The sequence below is a fragment of the Podarcis cretensis genome, assembly GCF_951804945.1.
Source record: "Podarcis cretensis genome assembly, chromosome: 10".
In the NCBI taxonomy this organism is placed as follows: domain Eukaryota; kingdom Metazoa; phylum Chordata; class Lepidosauria; order Squamata; family Lacertidae; genus Podarcis; species Podarcis cretensis.
Genome location: NC_137179.1, coordinates 22,008,984 through 22,027,250, shown reverse-complemented (window position 1 = coordinate 22,027,250; position 18,267 = coordinate 22,008,984). Strand labels below are relative to the sequence as shown.

General features: G+C 43.4%; 1 protein-coding gene across 1 annotated transcript in view; it reads left to right on the top strand.

Annotated features, from left to right (window-relative positions):
* Nucleotides 1-16,253, top strand: part of PTN (pleiotrophin) — a 94,269-nt gene extending 78,016 nt beyond the window's left edge. Inside the window, exon 5 of the mRNA XM_079993171.1 lies at nucleotides 15,615-16,253. Within this exon, the coding sequence (XP_079849297.1) occupies nucleotides 15,615-15,667 (53 nt within the window). The 3' untranslated portion in view covers nucleotides 15,668-16,253. The remainder of the gene's footprint in view (nucleotides 1-15,614) is intronic.
* The last annotated feature ends 2,014 nt before the right edge of the window (nucleotides 16,254-18,267 follow it).

Sequence of the window (18,267 nt, the reverse complement as noted above, 5' to 3'; positions counted from 1 at the left end):
TGCTGTGGCCTGCAGTGCCGCCTTCTGCCAGCAGGTGCTGCTGTTTCCTGACAAGTGTCTTTCCACCAGGGTTCCAAAAACCCAAATATGAAGCAGCCCACATTTAAACAAAGATGCTTGTTTTTTAAAAATGAATCCCACAAACATCAGCTCCCAAAGACAGGTAAACAGTCACAGGGAGAGAAGCACTCATCTTGATCATTTGCAGAGACTTGTTAACAGGAGTTTGGAGGCTGAGAGACCTGAAAGTGCCTCTTGTGAAGGGTGACCTTATGAGTATCTTGGCTGAATTACCAAATCTATGAGAGAGCTTCTCTAGTGGGCTGAAAAGGAGGCAGATCTTTTTTCCTTCTTTCTTTGAACTCTCCCAGGGAATCTCAGTAGAATGGGTCTTCTCAACCACCCACAGCCACTTAGTTCAGCCCTGTAAAATGAGGGGAGCCAAGTTGCTCTGTATTAAGTTTGCTCAGCTCAAACTCAGCCCAAGATTATCCAGATTTGCATAGAAGGTGTATAACTTATATGCAGAAAATGTGCTAACATATGTATTGCTGCACAATCATTAATCATTGCTCTAAGCAACGACTGTGACCAGGTTCTCGGGGTACTTGCTAAATCTGCTGTTCAGAAGCTAACTGCTAATGGGCAGCTTCAGGTTCCTTGCTGTTCTTCCTTCCTTATACAGGGTGAGTCCTTTAAAAGAGGCCCTGTGGATACAGAGTACACATGTTCCACGGGGCCTCTTTTAAAAGACTCACCCTGTATTTACACTGAACCCTGGACAACCCTTTTTTTAAAAGGGGAGGGGGGTACATTCAAAATAGAGGACTGACATACCGTCAAATGGAGGATTGACCTTTGTAAAGTAAGGCACATGGCCATTTCGCTGTATAGGACTGCACTGTACGAAGGACCGTTTCCAGTTTGTATTTTAGGAGAACTATGCACATTACATCAGAGATGGCCAGTGCTCTTTTTTTAGAAAAAGAGGTGCCAGAACTCACCATGAACGTCTTCCTTGTTCTCTTAGAATGGCAATGGCGCCCACCTGAGAGGTGCCAGAACTGAGTTCCAGTGAGTTCCAGCTGAAAAAAAGCCCTGGGGATGGCTAACCCATGGGCCACAGGCCATATCCCCCTGCCAACATTTTAAAGTGGCTCCTCAAACCCCCTCAGATTGTCTTTCTTAAATCCAGTCTTCTGCTTGCTTCTCATCCACACATCCCTTGCTAGCTATTTCAGGCATTTTTAGGTGTCAAAGACACATTTTGTCCCCACATCTCTTATTACCTTTAAAAGGTAAAGGTCCAGTCCTGGCTGACGCTGGGGTGGCGGCACTCATCCCGCTTTATTGTCTGAGGGTCATGTGGCCAGCATGACTAAGCCGCTTCTGGTGAACCAGAGTAGCACACGGAAACGCTGTTTACCTTCCCGCCAGAGTGGTACCTATTTATCTACTTGCACTTTGACGTGCTTTCAAACTGCTAGGTAGGCAGGAGCTGGGACTGAGCAATGGGAGCTCACCCCGTCACGGGGATTCGAACCGCCAACCTTCTGACGGCAAGTCCTAGGCTCTGTGGTTTAACCCACAGCACCACCCGCGTCCCTATTACCTTTAGTAGGGGCCTTTTTTTTGCCTCAGGGAAATGTCACTGCAAGAAGTTCTAAGACTTTGGGAAATGGGAAATGAGGTTTTCCTCCTGTTTCTTAAGACCTTCTTGAAATGGGGGGGGCATCATAAGAAGGCCTCAGGAAACAGGAATGGAGGGCAACTACTTTTAAAGATGAAAGAGCAGCAAACTAGTATTTAAGTTGTGAGTCTTGGTGTATAGTAGTGTATACTAGTTGCCATTGCCACAGCAATATTTTTATTCCCAAGAAGAGGTACTTGTAAGTTTATCCGCCTCACATACCAAAACAACTTGACTGGCCTTGGATTCTTTATAGCTTGATTTGGGGAGGGAGCACCATTTACTGTTTCTATTCAGACAGCAAAATGTCTTAGAGCTTCCTTGGATACAGTTCAATATTCTATACTTCAGACATCCAAAGGTGAAAATATAACAGCTAGCCTCATCTTAACGATGAGGAGTTGGGCTGCTTTTATTTTAAGGTGGTTTATCTGATCCTTGAGGTAAGAGTTCCATTCCTTCAATATCCTTGTAAAAGCACCCAAATTATGATTTTGCTAACTGAAAGAAGAATTTTTTTTTAATATAAATTTTTATTAAGAGTTTTGATAATACAATAAAGAAAAAAAGACAGAATAAACAGAAAACATCAAAAAAATAAAACAAACATAAGATTTTACATCTTGTAATAACCATCTTTTCTTCATTTTTCCCTTTTGGACTTCCTCACGTCTCTCACTCCTACATTCCAAGTTAATAAAACTTTAGCCAGCAACTTATCACCTTATTTTCATTCTTATTATACACAATTCCAATATTTTATCCCTAACTTTGAATATTTTTATCAAAATCCTGAATACCTAATTTTAACATGATATTCATTCAAAATTTATCTTTCTCATGAAATTCACTCATTCTCACAATCTTTTCCGCTAACTTTATGGTGCCCTGTTGTTTTCAAATCTCTCATCCTTCTTAACACTCATATAATTTACAATGTTTTTGAAGATAGTCCTTAAATTTCTTCCAATCCTCCTCCACTGCTTCTTCTCCCAGGTCTCGGATTCTGCCGGTCATTTCTGCTAACTCCATGTAGTCCATCAGTTGCATCTGCCATTCTTCCAACGTGGGCAAATCTTGAGTTTTCCAATGTTTAGCGACAAGTATCCTTGCTGCTGTTGTTGCATACATAAATAATGTTTGGTCCTTCTTTAACACCCTCTGGCCAACAATGCCCAAAAGGAAGGCCTCTGGTTTCTTAGGAAAGGTATACTTAAATACCTTTTTCAGCTCATTATATATCATTTCCCAGAAGGCCTTAACACTAGGGCAAGTCCACCAGAGGTGAAAGAATGTTCCTTCAGTTTCCTTGCATTTCCAACACTTGTTATCTGGCAGGTGATATATTTTAGCTAGCTTGACTGGGGTCATGTACCACCTATATATCATTTTCATAATATTTTCTTTCAAGGCATTACATGCCGTAAACTTCATACCGGTAGTCCATAACTTTTCCCAGTCAGCAAACATAATATTATACCCAATATCCTGTGCCCATTTTATCATAGCTGATTTAACCGTTTCATCCTGTGTATTCCACCTCAGCAGCAAGTTATACATTCTTGAAAGTAATTTAGTCTTAGGTTCTAACAGTTCTGTTTCCAATTTCGATTTTTCCACTTGGAATCCTAACTTTTTATCCAATTTAAAAGCCTCTTTAATCTGAGCGTAATGTAACCAATCTCGCACTTTATCTTTAAGTTTCTCCATACTCTGCAGTCTCCAATTGTCTCCATCTCTTTCTAATATTTCCCAGTATTTCGGCCATTTGACCTCCATATTGGGTCTTTTCACAGCCTTAGCTTCCATAGGTGATAACCACCTTGGGGTCTTGTTTTCTAATAAGTCTTTATATTTTATCCAGACATTAAACACTGCTTTCCTTACAATATGGTTCTTGAAATTCTTGTGAATCTTAACCTTGTCATACCACAAATACGCATGCCATCCAAAAGCATTGTTAAATCCTTCCAAGTCTAAAACATCAGTGTTTTCAAGAAGCAGCCAATCTTTCAACCAGCAGAAAGCTGCTGATTCATAATACAACCTTAAGTCTGGCAGGGCAAACCCCCCTCTTTCTTTAGCATCAGTTAATATTTTAAACTTAATTCTGGGCTTTTTGCCCTGCCAGACAAATTTAGAGATATCTCTTTGCCACCTCCCGAAACACTCCATTTTATCCACAATCTGTAAAGTCTGAAAAAGAAACAACATCCTTGGCAATACGTTCATTTTTATAGCAGCAATTCGGCCCAACAAGGAAAGTTTCAGTCTTGACCAACTTTCTAAATCCCTCTTAATTTCTGACCAACACTTTTCATAATTGTCCTTAAATAGATTCAGATTTTTTGCTGTTATGTTCACCCCTAGATATTTTACTTTTTTAACCACGTTTAACTCTGTCTCTTTCTGAAACCTTTCTGACTCTGAAGCTGTTAAATTTTTTTCCAATACCTTAGTTTTTTGTTTATTTAGTTTAAATCCCGCCACCCGACCATGAAAGAAGAATTCAGGTCTAACACTTATTGCAAAAAACTCACCCACCCAAGCAATCAGTTTAAAACTCATTCATCAGTCCTATTAGAAAAATACAACCATAATAGGAAATGAGGCCCTGCATTTCCCTTCATGTGGTATTATTGTGTTTCTAGATGCATCTTCATGATTGATTATTATGTTCCTCTGTCTTTAATGTTGTTCATTAGGTGGACTCACAGGAATTTAGTATACATTAGCATTACAGAAATCAAAAGAATAAGCTGCTACTCACAGTAATTAGACAGAAAAGTGAGGGATTTTCTCAGCTTCAAAAGGTTTTTTTTTTAAAAAAGTATTATTATTATTTATTCAATTTGTATCTTCTCCCAAAGGAACCCAGGGTGGCAAACTCAATTTCATTACAATCGGTTTAAAACATTCTAAAAGCATTAAAAACAACCACATTCTCCCAGCCAATGATTTCAGTGATGATTTCACATAGACAACTTATTTTATTCTGATTGGAAGTTAGGCATGTGAAAAGAGCTTTTTTGGGGGGAATGGGGGAAACCAAAGGAACAGCCAAGGATTTCCTGCTCAGCTCCATTGCCATGATGAATGAAGCACTTGTGAGGGTTGGCCCACCCATGAGACAAGGTGAGGCAAACGCCTCAGGTGGCAGAATCCACAGTGAATCCTAATGTAGCTCTTTATTCCCCCCCTTTTTTCCTGATGTCCATCTTCACTTTCCCCCATTTTTCCTGGCTGGGAAGAGGCACCATTTTGCGGTTCACCTCAGGTGCCAAAATGTGTTGGGTCAGCCCTGATGTGAGTCCATCAAAATGGGGCCTGTCTGTACTCTGGAGCAAGTTCTTCGACTTTCTTAGGACAGCTTGTCAATTTCAGCTTCTTCCTGGCAGTTACTACTAAGCAGAGTTCAACGAGATAATGGAACAATCAACAGTAAATAGATTTTGAAAAATGCAAAGATTGCTCCCTTTAGAAAGCCTATATATGAAAAAGGCAACTGTGAAAATCTGATTATGAAAGAAGCAACACAAGAAGAGGCCTTTTCAGTGGTGGCCTGCCATTTGTGGAATGCATTCCCTAGGGTGGCTCACCTGGTGCCGTCATTACCTTTAGGCGCTAGGCAAAAACTTTCCTTTATAACCAGGCCTTTGGCCTAACTATTGTTGTTGTTTAGTTGTTTAGTCGTGTCTTACTCTTCGTGACCCCATGGACCAGAGCACCCCAGGCACTCCTGTCTTCCACTGTCTCCCGCAGTTTGGTCAAACTCATGCTGGTAGCTTCAAGAACACTGTCCAACCATCTCATTCTCTGTCGTCCCCTTCTCCTTGCGCCCTCCATCTTTCCCAACATCAGGGTCTTTTCCAGGGAGTCTTCTCTTCTCATGAGGTGGCCAAAGTATTGGAGTCTCAGCTTCAGGATCTGTCCTTCCAGTGAGCACTCCAGGCTGATTTCCTTAAGAATGGATAGGTTTGATCTTCTTGCATTCCACAGGACTCTCAAGAGTCTCCTCCAGCACCATAATTCAAAAGCATCAATTCTTCAGCGATCAGCCTTCTTTATGGTCCAGCTCTCACTTCCATACAGCACTACTGGGAAAACCATAGCTTTAACTATATGGACCTTTGTTGGCAAGGTGATGTCTCTGCTTTTTAATATGCTTTTTAAGATGATGTTTTTAAGATGGCCTAACTATATGTGACCTTTTAGAAGTGACTGGGATATTTTTAATGTATCCTCTCCCCTGGTTTTCATGTATTTGTGATCGAGGGTTGTAGGAGTATTGCATCTAGATCAAGGGAAGTAATAGTGCCACTGTATTCTGCTCTGGTCAGACCTCACCTGGAGTACTGTGTCCAGTTCTGGGCACCACAGTTCAAGAAGGACACTGAGTAACTGGAACATGTCCAGAGGAGGGCAACCAAAATGGTCAAAGGCCTGGAAACGATGCCTTATGAAGAACGGCTAAGGGAGCTGGGCATGTTTAGCCTGGAGAAGAGGAGGTTAAGGGGTGATATGATAGCCATGTTCAAATATATAAAAGGATGTCACATAGAGGAGGGAGAAAGGTTGTTTTCTGCTGCTCCAGAGAAGTGGACACGGAGCAATGGTTCCAAACTACAAGAAAGAAGATTCCACCTAAACTTTAGGAAGAACTTCCTAACAGTAAGAGCTGTTCGACAGTGGAATTTGCTGCCAAGGAGTGTGGTGGAGTCTCCTTCTTTGGAGGTCTTTAAGCAGAGGCTTGACAACCATATGTCAGGAGTGCTCTGATGGTGTTTCCTGCTTGGCAGGGGGTTGGACTCGATGGCCCTTGTGGTCTCTTCTAACTCTATGATTCTATGATTCTATGATTCGATGTCACTTGGGGTTGCCTTGTGCAATATAAAGCAACTCACAAATGCAATAAATCATAATAATTTATTATATCTGTTTTACACACTATGTCAAATGAGGTGGATCGTGGTGGTAGGATTCTGGAGTTTACCACTTCTGACCTTAGGAGGACTGGGGATATATTCCGAATGCTCTCCCCATCTAAAAATTTCATTGCATGTTGTAAAGGATTCCTTCAGGGAGAAGGGTCATCTGCTTGACAAGTGCTCTTCAACCTTGGGTCCCCAAGTCCTGGTGGACCACAGCTCTAAACATCCCCAGCCAGGGATGACAGCAATTGTAGTCTAACAACATATGGGGACCCACAGTTGAAAAGCATTGTCTAAGCTAGTTGAATATATGCAGGGAGCTTTTTTTGCGGGGAGAACATTCAACAGTCTCAAACATGCGCATACATGTGACACCCTGAAGTGGTACGGTTCAGGAAGAGTTTAGGACACTTTTTGTGCTGCTTGCATGAACTAGCAATATATATTTTTCTTTGCATCTTCCTTCAGTGACATATTTTGGCATTCAGCAGTGCCCATCACCAGCAAGAGTGCCTGGAGCTATTATGCTTATTGTGATAAAAAGATCCAGCATAAGCAAATGTTTATTCTCATTACTATTCTAAATGGGTAATTCATTTCCTTCCTTCCTTTCTGGCTTCTACGCCCCTTCCTTTTCTTTCTTTCTTTCTTTCTTTCTTTCTTTCTTTCTTTCTTTCTTTCTTTCTTGTATTTAATTTCACCCTTCCTTCTTGTCTCCTTCACTCCACCCTTTGTCCTCTGTAAGCATCTCACAGGAATTTTCAAGAGGCAATTCTCACACCTGTGGAATAATAAAAGCAAAGCTGTGCCACCAGTTTAAAACACAGATCCTATCAGTAGGTTAATGCAGCTGGTATGACAATAAACAACAACACAATCATACTGCCCTTTTATAAAAGGAAGCAAGCAAGCCTTCTTGGAGACTTTAGCAAATCACTATCAATTTCTTTTCAATTTCTTTCCAGCCTTTTTTTAACCTTTGGAAGACAGTTGCTATGCTTCCAAACTGTTGTGGTGCTCATTCATCTTCCTGTTATGTCAACATATATTTATTTACTTATAAGTTCTATATACCAGACCCTCCAAGTGTCCCTATTTTCCAGGGGCATCCTTGATTTAGAGAAGCCGTCCTGGTTTCTCATTTGATCCTGGAATGTCCCACTTTTTCTTAGGATGTCCCTATTTTAATTGGAGAAATGTTGGAGGGTATGGAGTTTAGACTAATGTTGAAGCTCTGATGGTGATTCCAATGGCAATGTAATAAGATTTTCAAGCTGCAGAAGGTTATTCAGAAAGAACGAGAAGGTGAAAGAAGCTTGAAATTGTTAGGAAACTTTGGGAAAGAGGACATGTTCAATCTGCAGAGAATATCTAATGGGTTGTCTTCATCTGGAAGAACTGTCTATATTCAGTTCTGGCAGTTATGATTTGTTGTTATATTTATATAGAAATGAAAAGGAGAAAGGAATGGAGAAAGAGCTTGAATTCTAGGACAGAACTTTATGTGACAAGAAATGGCGGGTTGTTGCTGAAAATGGCAGCCATGTGCTGTTTTCTCTCTTCCCATCTATGAGGCGAATGGCAATTTACTCCATGTCTTGGTATCCTTTTTGCTGAGTATTTTATTTCCCACCACCAATGGTGTGAAGCACATGTAACAAGGAATGAGCTCTGCCTCTAAGCGATTGCTGCCTTAAGCTCCTTTGAGAGGAAGATCGGGTTGTAAATTTAATAAAAGAATTTAGGAGGAGAAAGAGAAGAAGGTTTAACTGTGCTTCAACAACAGCAAAAGCATGGTACTTTTCATTGCCTCACAGGCAACGTTTTCGACAGCTTCACTTCTTCCATAACCTATGGAACGGAACAACACACAAAGATGTGGGAAAATGCAGAGCAGTGTGCAACACAGAAAAGAGCTGTATAAAGAGCAACTTGAGGCTTTGTGGGGGACCGTGAAGATGTGTAGTTTGGATTTAGTGTAGATCTTGATCTTTCTGTAAAGGATACCTGTTTGGTGTATTCTGCTTGTATTCTGCTCATGGCCTGGACTTTAAGATTTCCAGCATTAACCTAGTAGGCTGTGAATTGAAGAGATGTGGGCCAAGTGGACATCCAACAGGGGAGGCTTTTCCCATTTCCTTTCGTCAGCAAAGTTTCTGCCTGCCATACATCTGTTAAAGGCATAGCAGCCATATAAGAGAAAAGTTGGCAGCCTGTCCATCACCATGAAACGGGGGAGTTTTCCTTGCCCAGCCGATCTCATTGTGAAGGAATATTTTGAGATTCTTCATCATTCTTGTAAAACCAGAGAGCCTGAGATCCCTTGAGCAAAGCCACAAGAGTTAAGTGACTGCTTCGTGTTTATAGTGCCAACAGAAGCACTTAGAGTTTATAAATGTTGGTGATACAAAGAGACCTGTCATATGCCAAGATCCAGGGGTCAATCAATTACAGCTGGCAAACAGTCAACAACCCAACACTAGGCTCAGTTCACAAACCTGTTAAGCAAGAAATCTTGGGAATGAATTCCCCAATCCTAACCAAACATAGGAATAAGCCCCGTGGATTTTGTTGGGTCTAGGCGTGATGGATTAGCATCACTTCTTAGTAATTTGATAGCAATGCTCAGCGGTGCCGAATAGCTGCAGGTGGCCTTTTCTAAGCCATCACCTTTGCTTTATGTATATAAACCTTTACTACAAAAGCAGCAGGGGGAAGGCAATTATGTTGAAGAGATAGTGCCCAAGGACTAGAAGCAACCCACAATTTAAAGCCACAAATGGAAAACAAGAGTCGAAGCACTACCTTTATTTTTCGCAATTTATTTTTCTCCGTAACAGGAGGGGCTGGCTCAGTTTTAACAACTGTGAGTTGTTATGGCATCCTAAAAAGCCACGGAAGCCATACAAATGATGCTGAATCATGGCTCCAACCTGCCGAAGCAAACATAGGTTTGGAGAAATCAGCACACTTGTAGAGGAATTTAAATTCCCGCACAATAAGGCCTGTAAACTTGATTCATTGGACTGTTCTGATTTTGTTATCTTCCATTAAGGAGTCAATATGAATGACTTCACATTCAGAATAGCTGCTTATACTGTGATACAATCTGCATGCAATAATTCTGAATTTTGACATCAACTGTTGTGAGGAGCCAGAGTCAGGAGTAGGTTAGCAATAAAACACCTGGTGCCAGTGAAGTTAACTCTTTATTCAAAGAAACCAAAACAGTGCAGGCCTAATGATCACAGCAACTCTTCCCAGTAGGTCTTGCCCCAATGAGGGAGGTATGAGGAGGACTGATGGTCCTGTCTTCCCACTGGTTCCTTTCCCAGAAACCTAACATTCCTTCATTTTGTCTTTCTTTTCGCTTCCATCTTCATTTCTCTCTGTGTTCTGGGAGACCAGGAGGAAGGGGAGCTGGTTACAGCAGGAGGGGGAGACTCCCTGGCTTCTTCACCAGCCTGTCTCATCTCTGCCTCTTGGTCTCCCTCTGCGTCTGAGTCTGGACTGCTCTCTGCCCCAGTCTCTTCCTGCTCACTATACCCTGTTGCCTCTTCCACTCCCGACACCTTCCTCCTCCTCCCAGTCTGCTCCTTCTTCTCCCTCTGACCACTTATCATTGTCCCACCACCAATCCCCTGGCTCTGAGCCTTCTTCCCCTGGGGGGTTCCTATGGGGGGGGGGTTCCTAGTTGGCGCCTCCCACCACTCTCTGCATCCAGCCAGTCCATGACAACTGTGTAGCCTAAACTGGAACAGCTTTCTTCCAAAACTGAAATGGATGCTAATTAGATTGGTCTATGGCAGATCAAGAGAAAATAATGGGATGGTGGATTGTGTCCTAAACCAGAGATAGATGGCTTCCATCTTGCATAAGGTATGCTTTTTAAGTTGAACTAGAACCCCTAGTTATGGTGTAAAATTGAGCAAAAAAACCATGCGGTTGTCTAATTTGACCACAAGTTTTATAATTTGGTCCTGGGAGAGAGGAACTTCCTGGGAAGCAGTAGGTGGGTGGAGCGTTAAAAGGAACAGCTAGGTTGTGGCTGCTGTCCCCACAGCCTCCTGGTCCAGACATCTCAGTTTGCCCAGTGTTAGAACTAGTCCTATTTTCAGATCATTCAATATAGGCCTCCCACTTCCTGCGATATGATTTTCCAAATTACGTAATTTATTTATTTAACAAGGTTTATATACTGCTTAATAACTAAGTTGTTTACAAAAAAGTAGGTATAAATGCATTAAAAATAGCAATAAAAATAGTACTTAAAAATAGCAGGCACTATAAAATCAAAATGAGATAATATCAACAGATTATTTAAAAACAACTACCATGAATGTTTCTAAATATAAGTAGTGAAATTCCAACTCTACAATGCCACAATTCTATGATCCTATAACATGTTTGGATCGGCTTGCCTCCATAAATCTCTCGGTAGCTTGGCCTCCATCATCTGCCATCTCTCTGTCTTTGCCTCTCTTCTGGAAGAAAGGAAAATCTATACCCTTAGCAGACAGGGGGGAAATGCAGCCAGCATGTGGGGCAGAGAAAGGGGACTGGGGGTGGGAAGCAGGGTCAAATAAGTTTTTCAGGGAAGTAAACCCAGTTTCCGCAGTAAATAAGGAAGGAAAGCTGGGAGGTGTCTTGGTGTCTTTGTGTTTATAGATGTATGTGTAAAAACCTTTCTCTTGCTTTCCACTGAGCCGTGACCTGGTTTCTCCAGGAGCTGCCTGCTATTTTCAGTTTGTTCTAAGCTAGACCCTGAGACAATACCTCGCATGCCAAGTAGAGCTGGCACTTGTGATCAGAACGCCTCTGCCTCCACCAGAGACTATTCCCCATCACTCCTTCCTTGCTTCCGAGCCCTTGAATATTCTTTTTGAATTTTTATTTTAAGAAAAATCCTCATGCGTATTAGGTATCTATAAAGTGGCATTGAATATATGCATTGGGAGTAGACCACTGTGGTGCTCCAGGTATGCTGTGGACTACACATTCCATCAGCCTCAGTCAGCATGCCCAATGGTAAAGGATGATGGGAGTAATAGTCCACAACATCAGTGGTCCATCACCGTGGTCCATCTATGGAGTAGATCATTGCTTTCTTGCAGGGCTGGCTCATCCCGTTACACCTGAGGTGAAACGGGAAAGTGCCACCCTACTCTGCTGCCACCTCCTGCAGAAGCCTCCCTTACCTGGATTCTGTGGTGGTGGCAGGTTACAGTGAAGTCTCACAAGGTTTCAGCAAGATCTCCTGAGATCTCACCAGAAATTGGCACCGTTGCCAGCACACGTCTGTAGAGGAAGCAGAGTGGGATGGCATGCCCTCCAACATTCCCCAGCTGAAAATAGGGGCATTCTATCCTACATCAGCATCACTGCTTTAAAGGGTCAGGCACCCCTTTTGCCCATCATTAGCCATGAGAAAGGAATGTGCAGTTGTAGCTGTGATTCTAAGGGGGGGGGATTAAGGTGGACTGGGTGCCTAATTAAAAGCATCCAGTATGACAAAGGTACTTTTGGATCAATAAGTGACCATTGGTATTGTTAAACAGTTGATGATGACTGAACAACCGAAAATGTTCAGATCAATGTTTGGTCAAGATGAACAAAATGAGCCAGAGGATGAAGAAGAAGAATATGAGGTGGAAATGAGGAATACTCAGAAGCTTCAGACCAAATTGATGAAAAGTTGGGAGGACTGGATCACAGAATCACTAAATTGAAGGAAGCCAATTGTGATGTGGAAATGGAAACAACCTCTGTACAAGGATTTGGAGGAAGAGGAGGAGGAGGAGATAAAATAACAGAGGCTGCTTTGGAGAACCATCTGGATTCTGATGAAGTTGAGAGGAAAAAAGCTTTGGGACTGGCCTTTCTTCACCTCTAGCAGAGAGAAAGTACTCTGCATATGATCTGGAGCACAGCAAATCTTCTCTCCCTATGAGAGAGTTGTGGAGGCTGAAGTTCCCCACCTTACAATAGCTGCCTAAATAATCTCCTTCTCTGGGTCTTTCCCAAGCAATCGGAGATTGCACTGACACACCTGTCTCTGCTCCTCACTCTTCATACCTCTTCTGATCCTGGGAGACCAGGTGGGAGCGGAGCTGGTCACAGCAGGAGAGGGAGACACCCTGGCTTCTTCACCAGCCTGACTCATCTCCATCTCTTGGCCTCCGTCCTCTCCTGCTGCAGCTTCTGATTCTGGACTTCTTTCTGCCAGACACTCCCTTCTCAACAAACCCTGTTACCTCTTCAGCTCCTGACAGCTCCTCTCAGATTTCTGCCTCTGACCATTTATCGTTGTCTCACCACCACTCCCCAGGCTCAGAACCTACTTCCCTTGGTGGTTCCCCAGCTGGTGCCTCCCACTATTCCTTTGTGTCCAGTCAGTCCATGACATCAGGTCTCATTATGTTTAGGAACGTTTACTTTCATGACGTGTATGCGGAAGATTGCATCCTGGAGCTTCGCCCTCTGTATAAGGTTACTCAGAAGTAAGTCTCACTTGATCCCAGGTCAGTGCTTGTGTGCGGTAGGACTCTTCGCTTATTTACTTCGCATATTTACTCAATTTCATTGAGCTCGGCGAGAGCAACTACTTCATCTCCCCTAAGAAACCTAGCCCTGCACAACCCTGTCCTATGAATAACTTACTCTTGCTTTCCATCTTAAACACGTCTGCTTGGAAGTAAGCTCTGCCTCATTCAATGGAATTAACTGGATGGAGAAACAGAGTGAAGTCAACAAAGGCTGGCTGCCTTGCCTGGTGAAGGGATTGAAGGAGGCAGTGAGACACACAGGCATAACTGGGCAACTGCTCTTCCTTCCCTGGATGAGAGGAGCCCTCCAGGGAGGAAGCTCAATGGGTAGAGCTCTCTGCTGCATTCCAGCATGTGCCTGGCAATGAAAGTGAAAAGCAAGTCCTTCAGGAAGGAGGCGTGAGGGCTCTGACAGGGTCCTACAGTCCACCCATCTTCTTCTCAAAGCCTAGTAAGCACTAACTAGGCTTCAGGAAGAAGCCCTCCTTCCTCTTTCCCAATGCCCCAATGGCTGGCTCTCTGTGACTAAGAGAGAAGCCGCAATGGCTTAAGGGTTTTCATGATTATCCCAGCATTTTGTGGCACTGGGAGGGTATGGGCCTGTCAGCATCGCCCTTGAGCCAGTGTACCAACTGGACTCATGCACTACAACCCCGACTGGGCTAGGCGAGCTGGGTAGCACTGCCAGCGACCACCTTTCTCACAGGGACAGGTCACCGTGCTGTGGACTCACAGCTTAGAGCTGAGAGCACCGGATTCACTTGACCAATAATACAGTCGTTGCGCAGCAGAGTTTTGCAGAGTCTTGCAGAGTATAAACCACTCGGAGAGCAGCTCTGTAGAATATCTTCCTTTTATTCTATAGCTACAACTATGATACAAAACTATATACAGAGCTAAAAGATCTAAGCATAAATCAATGCTACACTGAGAGTCTGCAGCTGCTCTTAGCAGCAACCTTATCTCTCAACACGATCTCTAACACTCTCTCTCTCTCCGGTACACTGACTGACTCACTCACTGATTAAGTAGAAAGCAGAACATTGCTCCTCCTCTCTGTAGAATCAGCAGGCTCCTCAGGAGATTCTTGGATATGGGAGGGGTGAAATCTCCTCAGGGCCACCTTATGGGTTCCTGTTTTCTAAGAAGACATGCTCAGAACAGCAACTTGTGTAGAAACCTAGGAAGCAGGATCTTCTATCCAAATCTCCCTCCATTTCATGGCCTCATCTGCAAGCCACAAAAGTAGGGACGAATTTTTCTCTAGTGATTTGGGGGTAGGATAAAACTCATCAGGCTGGCAGCTGCCATTTTTTATTTCCCCCTTTTTCATTTGTGATCATTGCCCCTGCAGCCTAAGATATACAGAGCTACCTCGGGTTAAGAACTTAATTCGTTCTGGAGGTCCGTTCTTAACCTGAGGTACCACTTTAGCTAATGGGGCCTCCTGCTGCCGCCGCCGTGCAATTTCTGTTCTCATCCTGAAGCAAAGTTCTTAACCCGAGGTACTATTTTTGGGTTAGCAGAGTCTGTAACCTGAAGCGTCTGTAACCCGAGGTACCACTGTATTGGAATGAGACATTCTGGAAAATATAAAATGGTAGGGTCAGCTCAGTGGAGGTTTGAAGACATTTATTTCTGGTAAGCATTGGACATCCCTGTAAAAATCACTCCATTCCCATAAAAATGCTCAGCGGAGCAGAGATCCCCCTCCCAAAATGTCCCTCCCACCAAAAATAAAAAATAAAAAAAATGTTCAGGAAGAGCTTTTAGATATTACAAAGTTTGACCCAGGACTGCTCTAAGTGAGTGTAATTATTACATTTTCATAGTTAAAATCAACTCTGTTTTGGTTGTCAGAGTGAAACATACCACTAGAAAAAAAAGGTGTGCTTTAGTAACCGGCACTGCACTGGCTCTGGATGACTCCTGGATCCTGCAACTCCTCAGGCTAATTTGAGTCAACTGGGGTTTTGCTGGAGCTGGTTGAGGCAGCCCAAATTTTCCCAGGGTTGGAGCAGGTGCAAGGAGAGTCTGCCTTGGTGCTTTTCTTTCTCCTGCCTCCTCCCGACCCAAACTGAAGACTCTGCAAGGCTTTCAGTTCAATTCAAGTAGGATCAGGGCCACTCTAGATGTTTGGGAAGAAACCTTTCTTCTTTCTTTGACTTTGGCTGTGTTTCTTTCTGATCATTTCTGGCACCAGGATTTTGGAGGCACTCACAGATAGCCCCCAAACCTGGAGGAAACAAGGCATGCAAAGTGAGCATTCTCTTAGGCCGCATCTGATCTTCTGGGATGCTTTCGTCCCCAAAGTGAGTAATGGGACCACTGTTAGGGCAGTGATTCCTTTACTAATCCTGGGGCCCTAGCAAATGTCCGGCTATGGCACCTTGTGGAGTTGTTTCTGATGCTCTTGTAACACTGTCATTTTTTTCCTTGTGTCAACAGAGCCCAAGAAAAAGAAAAAAGAAGGCAAGAAGCAGGAGAAGACACTGGAATAGTCAAGATGTGCTGGGCTACGCGGGAAAGGGACTTCCTCGAATGTAATCGGTTAACAAGTTTCATTGACAGCTAGGCGTTTTATCCAGAAGTTATTTATAGCTTAATTGTACAATAGGAAGAAATAAACGTACCAATTCACCCTCTTTCTTCTTCTTTTTTATTTTTTACTTTAGTGTTTTAAGTGTATAACCTTAACCACATTTGTAGAAGTCTGCCATAAAAAGGCAGTAATGTCATTTAGTACCTGATTTACTATTGTATATTGGAAAGTCTAGATTCATCCCAAATCCCCACACCCACCCCTTTCCTCCTTTGGAGTCCAATCTTCTTAAGGCCTGACTCTGCATGCTAAGGGCAGGACTTATGACCCACATGGAAATCCCACAGGACGTGTTCTATCGAGGTTCCATGATGTCAGAATGGTCTGTCCGTATGCTGCGCAGACTGGCCGTCTTATGATGTGTAAAACAGACTTTTTACGTTTTATAACAGCAAGAGTGGGTCTCTGTCCCCAGATTGTACCTGCCCTGAAATAACTAACTTGGTTGTAATTTACACCTTTTAATAAAACAACTTAAGGCTCTAGTCCATAATGATTTCTTGATGTGTTTCCTGAAAATGTTTTCCCTCTCATGAATGAACAGGGGATAAGTACGAAAATATGTTTGCACGGCAGGCTTCACTTTCTGCCACCACGAACTGAAATGCTAAAAGAGCTAATAAGGTCTCCCCCCCCCCTGAAAATAGTCTGTTTATACCCCACCCATCTGGATGGGTTGACAGTGGGTCAGTGCTGATGTTGTTCATTTTTGTCCTTAAGCAATAGGTAAAGGTAAAGGGGCCCCTGACCAATAGGTCCAGTCGTTACCGATTCTGGGGTTGCGGCGCTCATCTCGCTTTATTGGCCGAGGGAGCCGGCGTACAGCTTCCAGGTCGTGTGGCCAGCATGACTAAGCTGCTTCTGGCGAACCAAAGCAGTGCACGGAAACGCCGTTTACCTTCCCGACGGAGTGGTACCTATTTATCTACTTGCACTTTGACGTGCTTTCGAACTGCTAGGTGGACAGGAGCAGGGACCGAGCAACGGGAGCTCACCCCGTTGTGGGGATTCGAACCGCTGACCTTCTGATCGGCAAGTCCAAGGCTCTGTGGTTTAACCCACAGTGCCAAGCAATATCTGCACCCAAATCCCTATGCCAGTCTTCCTCGACTTGCAGCCCTCCAGATGTTTTGGACTACAAGTTCCATCATCTCCAGGCAGCATGGCGAATGGTCAAGGCTGATGGGAGATGTAGTTAGCAGCATCTGGAAAACACCTGGTTGGGGAAGGCTTCTCTATGCAAATCAAGCTCTAGGACTTAAAAGTCATAGACACACTGCCTTGTTGCTTTTGGCCAAAAGTCCATCGAGCCTAGTTCACTGTCTTCATTAGTGGTCAGCTAGCTACTCCCCAGGAGCTCACAAGCAGGGCATGATGGGGGGCAATTGTCCCTTGTGTGTCACGGCATGGATTCCCTCTTATTGGAAGTAAATCTTGCCACAGCTTCTCTGTGCTATATTGACTTACGTAAACCTGTCAGTTTTCTTCTATTGAAATATTGATGATGGCTGGCATTTCAGAACAAAACAACAGAGTTCCACATAAGCAGATCTACCTTGCATGAAATTAAGTTCAGTGGATCTTTCCCCCCTGCTCTTTGAGAGTGTTTCTGGATGGCACTTTCAAAGGAGGTGTCTCTCCTGTCAGATATTGAGTGTTCTGAAGGTGGAGGGAGTACCTTTGTCCTTGAAAGTTACCCCAAAGATACCCTCAAAGGTTCTTAAAAATGCACAAATGTTCCCAATCCTTCTACCTCAGTATATATTTCTTTGAAGCCTTTTTAATCTTACCTTTCAGCCACAAAGGGCTCTCATAGCAGCTAAGGAAGATCAGTGATAAGACAGGCCTTTACCTCGGGTTTACAAACTAAGAGGCACATGGCACAAAAGGAAAAGGGATTGATAGGGAAGAAGAAAAAAAGAAGAAAATTCAGGTACCAGTTCTTACTTATGCTAGTTATTGGAACAGCCAGCTGCTATGGAAAACTGTTCAAGGAGAGATAGGTAGCCGTGTTGGTCTGCTATAGTCAAAACAAAATAAAAAAATTCCTTCCAGTAGCACCTTAAAGACCAACGAAATTAGTACTTGGTATGAGCTTTCATGAAGAAGTGTGCATGCACACGAAAGCTCATACCAAGTACTAACTTAGTTGGTCTTTAAGGTGCTACTGGAAGGAATTTTTTTATTTTGTTTTGTTCAAGGAGAGGAAGAGACAAAATTTGCTGTTCTCTCAGCAGAGCTGATTCTGTGGCCCAGCTTCCCTTCTCTCCCTCATCTTGCTCCATGGTCAAGCAATTGCCATCTTGAACCATATGATAGCAGTACTCAGTCCATGTTGCTAGTCGCCAGGACCTGGTAAGCAATGGCACATTGTCTCTGGTAAAGGTAAAGGGACCCCTGACCATTAGGTCCAGTCATGGCCGACTCTGGGGTTGCAGCATTCATCTTGCTTTATTGGCCAAGGGAGCCGGCGTACAGCTTCCGGGTCATGTGGCCAGC